This window comes from Phyllobates terribilis, unplaced genomic scaffold (genome assembly GCF_046119375.1).
Source record: "Phyllobates terribilis strain yellow unplaced genomic scaffold, ASM4611937v1 Scaffold_3__8_contigs__length_932513732, whole genome shotgun sequence".
NCBI classification, from domain to species: Eukaryota; Metazoa; Chordata; class Amphibia; order Anura; family Dendrobatidae; genus Phyllobates; species Phyllobates terribilis.
In genome coordinates this window covers 401,556,991-401,573,278 of record NW_027362763.1, presented here as the reverse complement: position 1 = coordinate 401,573,278, position 16,288 = coordinate 401,556,991, and the positions used below count along the sequence as shown (strand labels likewise).

The following is a 16,288-nucleotide window of genomic DNA, read 5'->3' as shown; positions in this document are numbered from 1 at the left end:
ACTTGTATTGTTCAAGATAATTGTAATTGTTTTTGCTATGTATACCCCTTTCACATGTAAAGCACCAAGGAATAAATGGCGCTATAATAATAATAAGTAAATTGCAAACAGAAACATACAGAGACAGGGAGCAAGCATCCAAAATGAAATAAAAATCTTTATTGAAAAATACAAACAAGGTAAAAATACATAAAAAGAGAATGTCAGACTGAAGACTAAAGCCAAACAATGGGCCTTAATGCCAAAGTGACTCCAGCTAGTCAGGCAAAAACATGAAGGCAAATAGTATAGACTAATAAATATAATGCAATCAATTTAATAGGGGACCTGCAAGGGAACATGTCAAATGGCACAGTCCAAAGGAACTCCAGAAAAGAAAACAAATGCTGTTGATTGGTAGGGAGATCCAGAGACCCACTAAAATAGATAATGTAATAAGTTCTTGTAAGTTAATTACACTAGATCCATATATTAGTAATAAAACCAAAAAAGTCAATGAGAAATAAAAGGAAAAAAGTATCCCAGATGAGAATAGAATCAAAGTATAATACAAACCCTGGGAAGAAGCTGACATGGGTGTTCTTTTTGGCTGACCACCACACAGGTTCTTGCCCCTTCTAACTAAGCAATTTATGATGTAATCAGTAGGTCATCAGGCAATTTTTCTGGCTCTCCTTTCCTTTACCTTTTTTGGCTTTGCTCTCACTTGGCATCTCTTCAAACTTTCCTATGTCCCTTTGATCAGATGGGTTAGTATGTCCTAGTGTAATAAGTTTGTCCAAAACCACTTTCTTAAGGAGTTAAGGAAAGTCTCCCTAAGGCCCCCCTTCACACGTACATTTTTTTTTCACGGATACCACATGTACCCATTATAATGCATGGAGATCTGCACATGTCCTTGTTTTCAAATGGACCATGTGAACCACATGGAGACATGTCTGTTTTTTTTTCCGGCAGCACGAATAACAAAGGCCAATAAAAGTCTATGGATCCATGAAAAACAATGGCGTCCATGTGCTGTGTACGTGTTTAACATTGCAAAGTATAGGAGAATCTTTGTAATTTCATTCTTTCTTTATCCATGCTGGAAAAACACTGATCGGAAACACTGATGACAGCGGTACTAATTTTTCTGGTACCGGTTTTATGCGGATGTGTGAAGAGGGCCTAACAAATATTTATTGGGCTTTAACAATTACATATGTTCAGGCTTCTACAAAGTTTGGTACGCTTGGTCTGCTGTCTTTCATGTTTTCCTAAACCACATGATACTGTTATGTTCTGCTACCAAAGCTAAGGAAAGAGAGGAGATCTGTCCCTACTATGAGACTCAGCTGAATCCCTACGATGTAACAGGGAACCTGATCCTGCGATCAGACCTGCTAAAGTCCTAATCTAGTCTGTACGAAGACCTATAGATGTGGGGAGGGAATCCCTACAAGTACTAAGGACTGGGAGGAATATGGGACACCTCCTAACAGAAATAGTAGCAGACAGACGAACAAACAAAATAGATAGAACATAGAGGTCCGTAGACCAAGCAAACTAACAGAGTTAGATACAGAGCACAGGCTAGCTAGAAAGTAGATATACAATGAAGTCCAGCAAAGCCAGAAGGGCGGAGCAGGACTAAATAGGCCAACAAGGTCATGTGACCAGCAAAGGAAAAAAAACCTAACAGCAAGGTTCTAACAGATACATAGTACCATTATCGAGCAACTAAATGTTGTCAATTCTAGTTCTGTAGCCATGCTTAGTAATGCTCTGATTATTGCTCTCATTTGGGTTGTTAAGATAAATTGTCTGCTATGAATTGAGTTTAATTAATTGGATTTCTTTTTTTTGCTCCCAGAATGGCTTTCTCTCCGCCCTTCCTTACTTTGGATGTTGGCTTTGTATGATCCTTACTGGTTATGTTGCAGATCTCATGAGGGAAAGGCTGAATTTCTCAACAGTTGTTGTCCGCAAGATATTTAACACTTTGGGTAAGTTCTGTGCAATTTTTCAGGTAAAGTGAGTATTATGCTAGGATTCGGTAGTGATTGTTTAGCACTGTGACTATGCAGCACTGGGAGTCTAAGTTGGCCTCGTCTAAGGAAATCACTACTTGTGGACTTTCTCTATTCTTGTAGGGGTTTCCTTTGGACTTTTCTATATTGTTAGCTTTTTATGAAATAGACGTGTCTGCAATGGGTACAAAGATTGTTAGTGCCACTGAGGCACAGACTGAAATGAATGATTCAAATATTTGTACAGCATTAATATATCAGCAACGAAAGTAACATTTGACTACCTTTTAACCCTCAAATTTCTGCCAGTACACCTTTTTATGGATGTAATTAAAGGGGTTGACTGCAGACTTGTAGTTTTAGGCTGGACAGCCCCTTTAATGGGCCATTCTAAAATAATGGCTGCACAAGAGGTCCTGAGTGGGTAGGAGCCTAATGCCCACAGTATATTACCAATTGTGCCTTTCATATTGCTGATATCAGGGTTATAAATGCATTTGAGGCGGTGCTTTTTAATCCCAGCAATCACATGATTGTCGGGTAACAGGTCAGAATGGTTAAGATAACCATTCACCTTGGTCTAACTATTGTAGACAGCACGAAATGGTATATTTTTCCAAAAGGGGAAAGAAGATGTGCATCCATCAAATTATGTCTTAGCTTGCGTATTTCACATCAGCTGTGATTTTTATCCTTATCATTTTTCATTAGTTATTTTCCCTAGAACATGGGCTGCCATATTAGTTATGGGGTAAACAGCCCAGACTAGTGATGACCGTTACTGCCAGGGTTGTGCTGCATAGAGAGAAATCATCAAGCGGGGTCTCGGGTCCTAGTATCAAAATGGTACTATTTTAAAAGTTGTCTCCAGCACCATAAAACTCAACTTTTAATATAGCATAAGTTTATAATAGTAGACAGAAGGAGCTAAAAGGCACATCCGTGAAACCATCACATAGCTTACATATTTCAGATACACTACGATCCTTACTCCTAGCATGCGCCCAAAACGCTTGTTAGGTATAAATAATGGCTGATGCTTTTTCATGCATTTTAAAACACCAGAAAATAAAACTGTGTAAAGAAGTCCCAAGTAATACTTCTGCTGGATTTGTGGTCCAGAATGGGATTTCATATCTCTTTGTTACTAAGAGTCACCATGTGGCACACCGATATTAAAAACTGTCTTTTTGCCATTCCTAGAATTTGTTATGTGAATGCTCATGACCCTAGCCTGACTAACAATGCCTTCTTATATGTAGGAATGATTGGTCCTGCAGTCTTCCTGTTGGCGGCCGGTTACACGGGTTGTGATTATACTTTAGCTGTTGTATTTCTTACACTATCGACCACACTTGGAGGTTTCAGCATGTCTGGATACAATATTAATCACTTAGACATTGCACCATCGTAAGTACTGTAACTTGGATGTGGTTTTCTAACTAGGAATCTTGCATATTAAAACAGCAATTCACAAAGCAATATAAATTGAGTGTGCACAAACTGTAATTCTACAAATGATGTCAGACTTCAGAAATATAACATGTATAATCTTTTTAAAAGACTGTTAAAATACATTTTATATCATATTTAAGTATAAATCAGAAAATACAACACACAAAAGTGGGCATCAGTTGGTAAAGGTAATACAAAAGTGTATAATAGGAGATTAATGTAATTAATAAGTATTAGTTATGAGCGCAAGTGCTCGTTACTCGAGTTTTCCTAGGGTGCTCAGGTATGCGCCAAGTATCGCGGGTGCTCGAGTGACATGTTTTGGCCACAAAACATTCTGGGATTGCTTGACAAACACGAACAATCCCTGCATGTTTTGTTGCTGTTTAACAGCCGCGAAACATGCAGTCGCAGGGACTCGAGCATGTCTCTCGAGCACCCGCGATACTCTGTGCATACCCGAGTACCCTCAGCAAACTCTAGTAACGAGCACTTGCACTCATCACTAGTAAGTATTACAAGTACATATAAACGTACTGTATATAATAGGCCTAGATGCATCCATTAGCAAAGCATATGCAAAAATGTACATGTATACATGATAGTATAGCAAGTGGAGCATAATCACAGATGTAGTAAATACATCCCCTGGCAAAAATTATGGAATCACCGGGCTTGGAGGATGTTCAGTCAGTTGTTTAATGTCGTTGAAAAAAAGCAGATCACAGACATAGTACAAAACTAAAGTCATTTCAAATGGCAACTTTAGGGCTTTAAGAAACACTAAAAGAAATCAAGATTAAAAATGTGGTACTCAGTAAGGGTAATTTTTTTCAGACCAAGCAGAGGGAAAAAAATATGGAATCACTCAATTCTGAGGAAAAAATTATGGAATCACCCTGTAAATTTTCATTTCCAAAACGAACACCTGCATCAAATTAGATCTGCTCGTTAGTCTGCATCTAAAAAGGAGTGATCACACCTTGGAGAGCTGTTGCACCAAGTGGACTGATATCTCTCCTGTTGGAGCCATGATTCATGTCAATTGAAACAAAGGAGAGGATTATCAAACTCTTAAAAGAAGGTAAATCATCACGCAATGTTGCAAAAGATGTTGGTTGTTCACAGTCAGCTGTGTCTAAAATCTGGACCAAATACAAACAACATGGGAAGGTTGTTAAAGGCAAACATACTGGTAGATTAAGGAAGACATCAAAGCGTCAAGACCGGATACTTAAAGCAATATGTCTCCAAAACAGGAAATGCACAACAAAACAAATGAGGAACGAATGGGAGGAAACTGGAGTCAATGTCTGTGACCGAACTGTAAGAAACCGCCTAAAGGAAATGGGATTTACATACAGAAAAGCTAAACATAAGCCATCATTAATACCTAAACACAAAAAAAAACACGTTACAATGGGCTTAAGAAAAGCATTCGTGGACTGTGGATGACTGGATGAAAGTCATATTCAGTGATGAATTGCGAATCTGCATTGGGCAAGGTGATGACGCTGGAACATTTGTTTGGTGCCATTCCAATGAGATTTATAAGGATGACTGCATGAAAAGAACATGCAAATTTCCACAGTCATTGCTGATATGGGGCTGCATGTCAGGTAAAGGCACTGGGGAGATGGCTGTCATTACATCTTCAATAAATGCCCAGGTTTACATTGATATTTTGGACAGATTTCTTTCTCAATTGAAAGGATGTTTGGGGATGATGACATCATTTTTCAAGATGATAATGCATCCTGCCATAGAGCAAAAACTGTGAAAACATTCCTTGAAAGAAGACGCATAAGGTCAATGTCATGGCCTGCAAATAGTCCGGATCTCAATCCAATTGAAAATCTTTGGTGGAAGTTGAAGAAAATGGTCCATGACAAGGCTCCAACCTGCAAAGCTGATCTGGCAGCAGCAATCAGAGAAAGTTGGAGCCAGATTGATGAAGAGTACTGTTTGTCACTCATTAAGTCCATTCCTCAGAGACTGCAAGCTGTTATTAAAGCCAGAGGTGGTGCAACAACATACTAGTGATGTATTGGAGTGTTCTTTTGTGTGTTTGCTTTTCATGATTCCATAATTTTTTCCCTCTGCTTGGTCTGAAAAAAATTACCCTTACTGAGTACTACATTTTTAATCTTGATTTTTTTTAATGTTTTTTTAAAGCCCTAAAGTTGCCATTTGAAATGACTTTAGTTTTGTGCCATGTCTGTGATCTGCTTTTTTTCAACAACATTAAACAACTGAATGAACATCCTCCGAGCCTGGTGATTCCATAATTTTTGCCAGGGGTTGTAATTACCCAAATACCATGGAGGATGACCACACCCCAACGCACGTTTCGCACACTGCTTTCTCAATGGGATGTAGAAAAAGTTGTTTTGAATGTCACAATGAATTTTATTGAAACACTGGAATAAAAAAATTCCAATTGTGGTGAAAACAACACAAATGTGCTATTTATTTTTTTAATTTTGTTTTCATGGCGTTCAGTATGCAGTAAAAAAATGATTAGGCAACACGATTCTTCATGTTAGTACAATTACTGTAATACCAAATATGTATTTTTTTTTCTTTATTAAAATGTGTGGCAAAATAAAATTCAGAACTATATAAAAGTTTTCTGAAAGCCATGATTTTTGCATTTTTTCCATTAGTGGAGCTGTATGAGGGCTTCTTTTTTTGTGTGCCAGCTGCTATTTTTATTGACACTATTTTGGGGTCTATATGATTCCTTTTTATTGCATTTGTCATAGAGGTGGTTGCGATGGGGAAAAAAGGCAACAGTATTGTGGTATGTAGCAGTCTGGCAGCGGTTTTCTCCTGCTTTCCCACAGAAAACGCATGAACGCTCAGCTAAGCTGAACATTCATCTGTATCGAGGAGTCGGAGAGAGCTGTTGGCTGAACACTCTTTCTTTGGCATATGGCCAGCTTTAATTTGCCTCCGAAAATTGTTTACACAGAGAGTAAATTAACTTTTTTCCTATAAAGTCTTCAGAAATCAAGCACAATCTTTAATATCATTTTAGTTTGCTGCTGAATTCTTATATCTGCTGTCAGTTTGACTTTGTCTCCTTTCTTGATTTACAGTTTTGCTGGTCTTTTACTTGGAATCACAAACACATTTGCTACAATTCCTGGAATGGTTGGCCCAGTCATTGCCAAAGCATTAACTCATGAAGTAAGTATATTAGAGAACATTTTTTTTAAATGAGCTATACTTGGAATCTACCTTATTAGTTTCCTTATCAACTGTTCCTTCTATTAAGGGTTCGCTCACTTCTGCGTATATGAAGTAGCTGAGATTCTCAGGCAGAAAAGTTGGAGAGTGTCAGGCGTTTTTTTTTATCTCACCTAGCATCCGTATGATATGCTTATGCAATTCGTGTGCAATGCATTTTTAATGTTAGCTTTTACATACAGTAATTCTGTCATTTCAATCTAGTTTTCGAACTAATTAAACAATCTTGTATACAGATATAGATAGATGATGGTAAGAAATATGTCAGTGAGATATATAATTAGTGCAGTGCGTGTGTAGCTTAATGTACATGCATTTAGCTAATAAAGAAATAAAAGAAAAAAATGGCATGGGGGTCCCCCTTATTTTTAATACACAGCTGAGGGAAACCACACAGATGGGGGCTGGTGTTATCATTCTGGGAAGAGGCCAATATCCATGAAGCTTCCCAGGCTATTAGTATCAGCTCACAGCTGTCTGCGTAGCCTTTACTGGTCATTAAAAAGGGGGGAACCCCAAAATAACGTAGGGCTCCACTATTTTTAATAACTAGCAAAGGCTAAGCAGACAGCTGCAGGCTGGTATTAATAGGCTGGAAAGGGGCCATGAATATTGACCTCCTCCCAGACTAATAATACCAGCCCTCAGCCGCCCCAAAAATAGCGCATCCATTAGATGTTCAGATTCTGGCGCTTAGCCTCTGCTCGTCTCGATTGCCCTGGTGCATTGGCAGTCGGGGTAATGGGTTTGAGTTGATGTCAGCTGTGTAATGTCCGCTGACATCAAGCCCAGGGGTTACTAATGTAGAGGCGTCTATAAAACCCCCCATTACTAACCCTGTGGTCAAAAACAATAAACAAACACACACACATAGAAAAGTCCTTTAAATGTAAAAATCACCCCCTGACCCTCTTTCACCCATTTATTAGCTTTAAAAAATAAAATCCCAAGGGGTTTGTCTTAAATTCTTCCCACGACGATCCCTGACTCTGCTACATCCGGATGCAATGCTGAGCAGTGATATCAGTAATGTGACCTCTCGGCACGGCCGCCGGAACACAATAACAGTAGCTTGAGAATCCGGCTGCTGCCACGAGCGCTGACGTCAGTGAGCTTATCGCAGTTCATAGCCAATGAACTGCGGTAACCTTACTGATGTCACCGTTCGCAGAGTTTAAAGGCTACGCAGACAGCTGTGAGATGTTAATAATAGCCTGGGAAGCTTCATTGATATTGACTTCTTCCCAGAATGATAACACCAGCCCCCAGCTGTCTGCTTTCCCTCAGCTGGGTGTTAAAAATAACTGTCTATTCTGACAGTTCACGGTGTGAATTTACTGTACTCAGCTGATGAAATGTCGGGTTTCCTATGACATGAGTGTGTAAAAATCAGACGGCACACACATGGTCCATATGCCTTGCGATTTTTTTCCTCTTGCACCCATTGACTTGCATTGGTGAGTCTCGGCTGTTTTACGTGGCCACACGCAGCATGCTGCAATTTTTTTCCTCACCACAATTCCAGGTAAGGAAAGACACGCAGATAAATACTGCCTGATTTAATAACACTGGTGCAAGTGCAATGCAATTTTTTTCTCACATTGCACTCGCTGATTTTATACGCAGATGTGAGCGAACCCTTATAGCTGCAGTCTTTTCTAGTTTTGTTTCTGATCCCCACCTGCCCCCTCTGGGTATGTTCACACCAGGTTTTGTACATGGATTTTGAAGGAGATCTACTTGAAAATCCACAAAATTGTGTGAACAAACCCTTAAAGGGGACGATTTTGAAGTCGTGATGATTCCTTTTAAGCAACAAGCATTCTAAGGGTGCATTTACACTGACCGACCTGCAGCCATTAAACGACCACCGATTGGCTACATAGAAGTCGATCAGCAGTTAATTAAGAGCCTGTTTAGACAGGCTGACTGCACTACCCCTCACACAGAACGATCATTAATAAGATCGTTCTTTGCAAATAGAACATCATGTTCTCGCAGCAAAGGTCAGTACAGTACATTCGTTTGTAAGCAAACTTAAAAATCATTTCACCCAATGAACGAGTATTTTACTCATTATTCCGGTGTTTGGCAGCCTGTTTGGACTGGCAATTTATGGGGAAACAAGTGTTCCTAGGAACGTTCATATTGGAAGGTCACAAAGAAAAGGGTGAGATATCAGGAAAGACTTCAGCCTGAAGTTTATTTATGGCTCAAAGCTGACTTAATCTAAGGTAATCTCCCTGCATCCTACAGAAGGTATCAGAGAGGCATTTATTCGCTATAACGCATCATGGAGAACAAAGGTCTTGTATTATGTGCATCTCGGTGAAAAAAATCCTTGACGTAATTCGTTGACTTGTTGTCTTTTTACAGAACACTGTGGAACAATGGCAAATCGTCTTTTACATTGCAGCTGCCATTAATATTTTTGGAGCCATCTTCTTTGCAGCATTTGCCAGTGGTACAGTTCAAGACTGGGCAATAAGAACTAATAAAGCACAAGGAAGCTAATGCTGCTTGCCTCAAAAAGCCTTACTTTATGATTTTTTATTATTATTATTGTCCCAGACAAAAGCCTATAGAGCTATAAACAAATTGTAAAAGACTTGCGTGTCTACGAACTTGTCCTGAAACAGTGCTATCTATGAATGTGATTTCAGATGTGGAAAAGGGAGTCTGATACTGCGCAGTACAAGAAGCCTCATACCTCACGTTTGATTTTAGATGTTTTTCCTTAAGGCTTTTCAGCATTGCATTCCATAGGTTAGATATTTTATTTGTATAAGAAGTGCCTTATGAAGTAGCCTTAAAAAATACTGTACTATCTGAAGATCTGTAATGAATTTCAGAAATAAAGGGAATCTGCTCAATGCTTGCAATTCCATTCGAAGAGGCTTTGGAAAAAAACTTTTTTTTCTATTTATACCACTGCATTTTCTATGCTACGCTTTGGAAGACTCGTAGGGCTTGTTTACACTGGCCGACCCGTGGCCATAAATGACTGCGTTCAGCTACACAGTCAATTGATGGCCATTTAATAGCCTGTTTAGACGGTAAGTGTACACAGCAATCAGTAATCGTTCTGCGCTTGTAGGCAGTCATAAACAGGGTATGTGCTACCGAGAACAACGATTGTTTTTTTTTAACCTCTTCCCAATATCCGTCATACATGTACGGCAAGTCGGGAGCAGTTTATGGAATGGATAATGGCTGCGTATCACACCCAGGAACTCCCACTAACAGCAGATGGTGGAGCAGAGCTGCACCTGCAACTGTTAACTAGTGTTGAGCCACCCCCGTAGTGTTCGGGTTCGGTTCGGTTCGTCGAACACCGGGATGTTCGAGGAACTGTTCGTCGAACTGTTCGTCGAACACCTTAGAACACCGTCGAACACCGTTAAAACCAATGGCAGGCAAACAAAAACACATAGAAACACATAGAAAACACCTGCAAAGGTGTCCAAAAGCTGACAAACTGCTCAGAAGACACTCTCTTTAAAAAAGCCGGCCGGCAAATTCAGCAGCGGCATACACCGGTACCCGACAATTTAGACAAGAAGGAATAGAGCATCACACATAGATTAGATAGATAGAAACATGTCAGTCACACATATAAGAAGCACAGTGACAGTGTTGGTTACTGCACTTGTCATTTAGTGTAAAGGATTTATTAAAAAAAATATTAGTGTTTTCATGCACCGTCTCTTTAAAAAAGCCGGCCGGCAATTCAGCATCTGTACCTGACAATTTAGAACAGAAAGAATAGAGCTTCACACATAGATTAGATAGATAGAAACATGTCAGTCACATATATAATAAGTACAGTGACAGTGTTGCTTACTGTACTTGTCATTTAGTGTAAAGGATTTATTTAAAAAAATAATAGTGTTTTCATGCACTGTCTCTTTAAAAAAGCCGGCCGGCAATTCAGCAGCGGTACCCGACAATTTAGAACAGAAAGATAGAGCATCACACATAGATTAGATAGATAGAAACATGTCAGTCACATATATATGAAGTACAGTGATAGTGTTGGTTACTGTACTTGTCATTTAGTATTAAAATAAAGGATTTATTATTAAAAAAATTGGCGTGGGGTTCCCCTTAATTTTAGGCTCTAGCGGAGGTTAAGCAGACGGCTGGGGCAGATGTTTGAAGCCTGGGAAGGGGGTAATACCCACGGAGATTCCCAGGCTACTAATATCAGCCCCCAGCTGAATACATAGCCTTTACTAGCTATTAAAATGGGGGACCCCCCAAAAAAAATGACGTGGGGTCCCCCCTAATGTAATAGCTAGCAAAGGCTAGGCAGACAGCTGGGGGCTGATATTAATAGCCCAGGAAGGGTGCCATGAATATTGGCCCCCTCCCAGGCTAGAAACACCAGCCGTCAGCCGCCCCAGAAATGGCGCATTCATAGGATGCGCCAATTCTGGCACTTAGCCTCGCTCTTCCACGCTGCCCTGGTGCGGTGGCAGGGGGTAATAGGGTTGGGGTTGATGTCAGCTTATAATGCCAGCTGACATCAAGCCCAGGTTAGTAATGGAGAGGCGTCTATAAGACACCCCCATTACTAACCCCATAGTCAAAGTTAAAAAAAACACAAACACCCAGAATAAAGTCCTTTAATTGAAATAAAGACACAATCCTTTATTGTTCTAAATTAAACCATACTTACCATCACGCCCATTCCAGCTGAAGCCAACGATCTCCTGCAATAAAAGAAAAATAATAAAGCAACCTCATCCTTACCTTTCCATGGTTCCCAGGACAGCTTCAGCTCTGCTACATCGAGATGACAGGCTGGACCGCAGCAGAACGCCGCCATCCAGCCTGTCATCCCGCAGACACTGAGAAGCGCAGGCTTGCTTGCGCTGCTCAGCGTCTCTCTGTGACGACATCCAGATGAGCCGAGTTCATGTCCAATGAACTCGGCTCACCTCATGCACGTCACTGACAGCGTGGGAAAATTCTCACGCTGAAGCGCTGATTGCAGGAGAATTTTCCCACGCTGTCAGTGACGTGCAGGAGGTGAGCTGAGTTCATTGGACATGAGCTCACCTCATGCACATCACTGACAGCGTGGGAGAATTCTCCTGCACTCAGCACTTCAGCGTGAGAATTTTCCCACGCTGTCAGTGACGTGCATGAGGTGAGCCGAGTTCATTGGACATGACCTCGGCTCATCTGGATGCCGTCACAGCGAGACAGTGAGGAGCGCAAGCATGCCTGCGCTTCTCAGTGTCTGCGGGATGACAGACTGGATGGCAGCGTTCTGCTGCGGTCCAGCCAGTCATCTCGATGTAGCAGAGCTGAAGCTGTCGTGGGAACCATGGAAAGGTAAGGATGAGGTTGGTTTATTATTTTTCTTTTATTGCAGGAGATCGTTGGCTTCAGCTGGAATGGGTGTGATGGTAAGTATGGTTTAATTTAGAACAATAAAGAATTGTGTCTTTATTTCAATTAAAGGACTTTATTCTGGGTGTTGTGTTTTTTTTAAATACTTTACTAGAAATTCATGGCGGTCATGTCTAATACTGGCGTGACCCCATGAATTTTGGGCTTGGGGCCAGCTGATAATACCAAGCTGGCCCTAACCCCTTTATTACCCAGTGAGCCACCGCACCAGGGCCCTGGATGAGTTGGGTACAGCGCCAGAAGATGGCGCTTCTATGAACGCGCCATTTTCCGGGGTGGCTGCGGACTGCAATTTGTAGCGGGGGGGGGCCCAGAAAGCTTGGGCCTCCCTGCGCTGCAGATTCCAGCCCCCAGCTGCCTAGTTGTACCTGGCTGGACACAAAAATAGGGCGAAGCCCCACATACTTTTTTTTTAATTATTTCATGAAATTCATGAAATAATTAAGAAAAAAAGGCCTTCCCTATATTGTTGTGTCCGGCCAGGTACAAATAGGCAGCTGGTGGTTGGGGGCAGCCCGTTCCTGCCTGCTGTACCTGGCTGGACACAAATATAGTGCGAAGCCCCACTTCAATTTTTTTTAATTATTTCATGAAATTCATGAAATAATTAAGAAAAAAAGGGCTTCCCTATATTGTTGTGTCCGGCCAGGTACAAATAGGCAGCTGGTGGATGGGGGCAGCCCGTTCCTGCCTGCTGTACCTGGCTGGACACAAATATAGTGCGAAGCCCCACTTCAATTTTTTTTAATTATTTCATGAAATTCATGAAATAATTAAGAAAAAAAGGGCTTCCCTATATTGTTGTGTCCGGCCAGGTACAAATAGGCAGCTGGTGGATGGGGGCAGCCCGTTCCTGCCTGCTGTACCTGGCTGGACACAAATATAGGGCGAAGCCCCACATCAATTTTTTTTTAATTATTTCATGAATTTCCTGAAATAATTTAAAAAAAATTGACGTGGGGCTTCGCCCTGTTTTTGTGTCCAGCCAGGTACAACTAGGCAGCTGGGGGCTGGAATCCGCAGCGCAGGGAGGCCCAAGCTTTCTGGGCCACCCCCGCTGCAAATTGCAGTCCGCAGCCACCCCGGAAAATGGAGCGTTCATAGAAGCGCCATCTTCTGGCGCTGTACCCAACTCATCCAGGGCCCTGATGCGGTGGCTCACTGGGTAATAAAGGGGTTAGGGCCAGCTTGGCATTATCAGCTGGCCCTAAGCCCGAAATTCATGGGGTCACGCCAATATTAGACATGACCACCATGAATTTCTAGTAAAGTATTTAAAAAAAAACACAACACCCAGAATAAAGTCCTTTAATTGAAATAAACACACAATTCTTTATTGTTCTAAATTAAACCATACTTACCATCACGCCCATTCCAGTTGAAGCCAACGATCTCCTGAAATAAAAGAAAAATAATAAAGCAACCTCATCCTTACCTTTCCATGGTTCCCATGACAGCTTCAGCTCTGCTACATCGAGATGACAGGCTGGACCGCAGCAGAACGCTGCCATCCAGCCTGTCATCCCGCAGACACTGAGAAGCGCAGGCTTGCTTGCGCTCCACAGTGTCTCTCTGTGAGGGCATCCAGATAAGCCGAGTTAATGTCCAATGAACTCGGCTCACCTCATGCACGTCACTGACAGCGTGGGAAAATTCTCCTGCACTCAGCGCTTCAGCGTGGGAGAATTCTCACACTGAAGCGCTGAGTGCAGGAGAATTCTCCCACGCTGTCAGTGACGTGCAGGAGGTGAGCTGAGTTCATTGGACATGAGCTCACCTTATGCACGTCACTGACAGCGTGGGAAAATTCTCCTGCACTCAGCGCTTCAGCGTGGGAGAATTCTCACGCTGAAGCGCTGAGTGCAGGAGAATTCTCCCACGCTGTCAGTGACGTGCAGGAGGTGAGCTGAGTTCATTGGACATGAGCTCACCTTATGCACGTCACTGACAGCGTGGGAGAATTCTCCTGCACTCACCGCTTCAGCGTGAGAATTTTCCCACGCTGTCAGTGACGTGCATGAGGTGAGCCGAGTTCATTGGACATGAACTCGGCTCATCTGGATGTCGTCACAGAGAGACGCTGAGCAGCGCAAGCAAGCCTGCGCTTCTCAGTGTCTGCGGGATGAGAGGCTGGATGGCAGCGTTCTGCTGCGGTCCAGCCTGTCATCTCGATGTAGCAGAGCTGAAGCTGTCGTGGGAACCATGGAAAGGTAAGGATGAGGTTGCTTTATTATTTTTCTTTTATTGCAGGAGATCGTTGGCTTCAGCTGGAATGGGCGTGATGGTAAGTATGGTTTAATTTAGAACAATAAAGGATTGTGTCTTTATTTCAATTAAAGGACTTTATTCTGGGTGTTTGTGTTTTTTTTAACTTTGACTATGGGGTTAGTAATGGGGGTGTCTTATAGACGCCTCTCCATTACTAACCTGGGCTTGATGTCAGCTGGCATTATAAGCTGACATCAACCCCAACCCTATTACCCCCTGCCACCGCACCAGGGCAGCGTGGAAGAGCGAGGCTAAGTGCCAGAATTGGCGCATCCTATGAATGCGCCATTTCTGGGGCGGCTGACGGCTGGTGTTTCTAGCCTGGGAGGGGGCCAATATTCATGGCTCCCTTCCTGTGCTATTAATATCAGCCCCCAGCTGTCTGCCTAGCCTTTGCTAGCTATTAAATTAGGGGGGACCCCACGTCATTTTTTTTGGGGGGGTCCCCCATTTTAATAGCTAGTAAAGGCTATGTATTCAGCTGGGGGCTGATATTAGTAGCCTGGGAAGCTCCGTGGGTATTACCCCCTTCCCAGGCTTCAAGCATCTGCCCCAGCCGTCTGCTTAACCTCCGCTATAGCCTAAAATTAAGGGGAACCCCACGCCAATTTTTTTAATAATAAATCCTTTATTTTAATACTAAATGACAAGTACAGTAACCAACACTATCACTGTACTTCATATATATGTGACTGACATGTTTCTATCTATCTAATCTATGTGTGAAGCTCTATTCTGTCTGTTATAAATTGTCGGGTACCGCTGCTGAATTGCCGGCCGGCTTTCTTAAAGAGACGGTGCATGAAAACACTAATATTTTTTTAAATAAATCCTTTACACTAAATGACAAGTACAGTAAGCAACACTGTCACTGTACTTCTTATATATGTGGCTGACATGTTTCTATCTATCTAATCTATGTGTGAAGCTCTATTCTTTCGGTTCTAAATTGTCGGGTACCGGTGTATGCCGCTGATGAATTGCCGGCTTTTCATGTTTCACTGTTGGCACTGTTCCCATCGATTTGGGCAATCACTGTAATGCCACAACCACCATGGCTGTGGCATTACAGTGAGTGGCAGACAATCCCTGCATGATTGGTGCTCTAAATAGCGCCAGACATGCAGGACACGCTTTTGGTGCACGAACAGTTATCGAACATAACCTCGAACAGCCGAATTTTTTGCAAATCGTTCGGGTTCGTCGAACAACTCGAACACCGCCCAAAACAGCTCGAATTTGAGATTGGCGAACAGTTCTAGTCGAACACCGCTCATCTCTACTGTTAACCTTGTAAATGACACTGTCAATCTCTGACAGTGGCATTAACAGTACTCCAGCATGATGGCATATCATCATAGGCGCCCAATAGCTATCCAGCGATATGAACATGGTGTGCCAATGGGCTGCTATGACATCCGGAGGTCTGTTGAAGACCCCCATGCTTACCATCACAGTGGTCCATTAAAATCCAGCCAATACTGTGGTGTTGCTGCATATAACACAAGTGATCAGATGGTCGTAGGTTCAAGTCCCCTGCGGAAACTAACAAATACAGGGGAAAGTTATTGAAAACCCCTAAAAATCCAAATCGCCACCGTGTCGCCCATTGAAAATAGATATAAAAAAATACGTGGTTTCACCCACCATGTTCATAAAGGTCCAATCTATCAAAATATATGATTAATCAACTCGGTCGGTAAACACCATAAACAGAAAAAAATTAAAAATGTCAAAATTGATTTTTTTTTTATCCCTGCAGGAAGCGATCATGTTTTATATCTATGCAAAAATGGTATTAATAAAAAACGTTTACTTGTCCTCCAAGCAGTAATTCCTAATACAGCACCATCAACCCAAAGAATTAAACGTTACAAGTCTTT

At 41.9% G+C, this 16,288-nt stretch overlaps 1 protein-coding gene across 2 annotated transcripts in view; it reads left to right on the top strand.

The window, feature by feature from the left end:
* The window catches only part of SLC17A5 (solute carrier family 17 member 5), a 50,586-nt gene extending 40,975 nt beyond the window's left edge, over positions 1-9,611 (top strand). For both annotated transcript variants that reach the window (XM_073675566.1, XM_073675567.1), the window contains exons 8-11: positions 1,853-1,985; positions 3,272-3,419; positions 6,566-6,656; positions 9,093-9,611. In XM_073675566.1, the coding sequence (XP_073531667.1) occupies positions 1,853-1,985; positions 3,272-3,419; positions 6,566-6,656; positions 9,093-9,230 (510 nt within the window). In that variant the 3' untranslated portion in view covers positions 9,231-9,611. The remainder of the gene's footprint in view (positions 1-1,852; positions 1,986-3,271; positions 3,420-6,565; positions 6,657-9,092) is intronic.
* Positions 9,612-16,288: the final 6,677 nt, after the last annotated feature.